Source organism: Sinocyclocheilus grahami, unplaced genomic scaffold, assembly GCF_001515645.1.
Source record: "Sinocyclocheilus grahami isolate Dianchi unplaced genomic scaffold, SAMN03320097.WGS_v1.1 scaffold18.1, whole genome shotgun sequence".
Taxonomy (NCBI): domain Eukaryota; kingdom Metazoa; phylum Chordata; class Actinopteri; order Cypriniformes; family Cyprinidae; genus Sinocyclocheilus; species Sinocyclocheilus grahami.
In genome coordinates this window covers 3,139,975-3,142,377 of record NW_015505197.1, presented here as the reverse complement: position 1 = coordinate 3,142,377, position 2,403 = coordinate 3,139,975, and the positions used below count along the sequence as shown (strand labels likewise).

Here is a 2,403-nt window from a genome sequence, read left to right as displayed (position 1 = left end):
TTTTGTTACACTCCTGGAGCTGATTGATGAACTATTACTAGGCTGCAATATTTTTTTTGGTTTTTGGTTATTAATTAATGCAATTTTTTGTCATTGAACATATTTGCTTTTTCCCCATTTTGTGAAAGCAGTAAGACTTTCTATAGTGAATTTACCACTGTGTTGGTAGGCCTCTCTCTTTAGATTATTCTGGAATTAACTACTTGTTAAACCTATTTAATGATTTTTAAAGACTTTTTAAAGATTTTTAAAGACTTTTAGTTGAATACACCAAAGATTTCTGTCAGTAAAGCACATCTGGTGTCATTATTCACACATAGATGTTCTCTGAGCAGTCGGATGTGCTTTATCTTTGTTGTACATCTCAATCCGGCATCCATTTTGGTGGGACTAATGGTGTGTGACATTTAAAAACATGTTTGTGGGTTAATGGAGGTCTCCTGACTGCACAAGGCCCTAAAATAGATATATTATAGTCTATTCTCTGGGATGAGAGGGCTCATATTTAAGAGAGAGAAAGAGCAAGAGCGACTTCTCACACCCACCTGCTCGTAATGACAATAGTTGAAACTATTCCGACATGAAGAGCATCGCTCCTGCTTTTTAAAAGATGACACATGCCTTTCCCCACATCTTTGTGCTTTTTGAAACCAGTATGATTGCATCCGGTCAGAGTTCAGGGAGAAAGAGAAAAGGAGGGAGGACAACATAAAGGCGACTGAACAAATGAGCAAGACTGATTTTTTGAAAGTTTGATACTTTTATGTTTTTTTCCCCCCTCTGAAACTTCAAACAGGTTATTTAATCTATTCTCTCTCGCTCTTTTTCTCCTGCAGCCTCTCTTTGCACCTTCTCTCTCTTCGAGCAGAGCGCAAAAATGAAAAAGGGAAAAAGCTGAAGTATTGTCATGTGAGCTGAGATTAATTTTAGATTGCTCTGCTGTTCTGCTTTACCTTCAAAGGACCTCCATTATGTGGCAGCAGATAAGGGTGAGGTGGTGTTAGCTGCTGTAGCCAAGAAGAAGGCTAATGAAATAGACGCAGAGGCACAAACATTGGCACCAGGTGAGAGAATCATTCACAAAATGTTAGTTACAATAAAATGCTCCAAAATCTCCTATTGGAGTGTGATTAATGTTTATAAGTGCAAAATGATCACTCATAAACTCTCATCTGCATGTTTTCATTTACTCTTCTAGAAAAATTCAAATAAATGTTGCAAGGTAAAATTACCTTGGTCACCAAATGGAATTTAAAAAATATTGATTTCAAACAGGTTTTCCCAACCACATTCCCTTCGTCTTCCATTTTGTGAACAAACATAATAAGCTGTGATGGGTTCAATTATTTTGACAGAGAAAAATGATTCCTTTCAACTTTGAAATTGTCCGGTTTTTCCATCTACAGTCATTGCATGTGGCATGTCACAGAAGAATTTACTCTTGCTCCAAGTTCAAAAAACGTGTGCACTTAATTTCATTCAGTCTTTCATGATATGACGTAAGGCGCATGTGACCCTGGCGGTGGCACCACTGGGAAATTAAAAAAAGTCATTAGGTTTCGTAATTTTTAATCCCTTATGTAATTATATTTGACTATTTTAAGGTTGTTGTTTTTTAGCTCTGTGTGCAGATATAGAGAGAGTTTGATTCATTCACGTTGTTAATTGGCTGAATAGGACTGGTTTAAAGTGCATTGACCTCAGCTCTGATATTCTGTTTCCTGCTGACCTGAAGAGGATGTCCTACGTGCTGTTCATCAGTGATGTTCAACATACATTTCCTCTGCCAGCAGAATGGGCATACATTCAAATGAAAGAAGTGCCGTAGAAAGAAAAAAGCGAGAGGGGGATAAGGGACGGACAGAAGTAGTTCGGCTAACAGGTGTACAGATGAGACAAGGGGAGGTATTTAGCTTGTAATAAGGGGGTGAAAACTTGAGGGTGTGTGTGTTTCCCACCCTGTCTGCCCATAAGCCTCTTAATTATGTCCTTGATGATTTCCCTGCTCTCTCACCCCGAGCAGACCTTAGCCTTGGAAGGAAGTGCTTAAGAGTGCGAATGTGAAAGGAACAGATGGGCAAAATGGTGTGTTTGGGGGCATTTTACCGCTGTTAATAATTTAAAATGTTACAATTATAAGTCATTGCCTGAGATTTTTTTTTTAAGTGCAAGATACCCCTTTTCTCTCTTTTTCTTTTCTGTCAACTCTACGTTTTCAGGTCAATAGCTTCTTTCAGGTGCCGATATCTTTGTGTGCAGGGATTATTCTGGAATAGAGGAATATTTAGAGGAAATTCTGTAGGGCAGTGTGCGGGATCATAAATAGGGAATGAGCGCGGTAGGATTCAGCATTGTGCTGTGCATTAAAAAGACAAGGTGTCTTGTTTACATTTGGCCAGCCTG

At 38.6% G+C, this 2,403-nt stretch overlaps 1 protein-coding gene across 1 annotated transcript in view; it reads left to right on the top strand.

Annotated features, from left to right (window-relative positions):
* LOC107553854 (WD repeat-containing and planar cell polarity effector protein fritz homolog) overlaps window positions 1–1,975 on the top strand; it is a gene marked incomplete at its 5' end in the record, with an annotated part of 6,841 nt that extends 4,866 nt beyond the window's left edge. Inside the window, 2 exons of the mRNA XM_016236176.1 lie at window positions 962–1,064; window positions 1,791–1,975. Of these exons, the coding sequence (XP_016091662.1) occupies window positions 962–1,064; window positions 1,791–1,828 (141 nt within the window). The remainder of the gene's footprint in view (window positions 1–961; window positions 1,065–1,790) is intronic.
* Window positions 1,976–2,403: the final 428 nt, after the last annotated feature.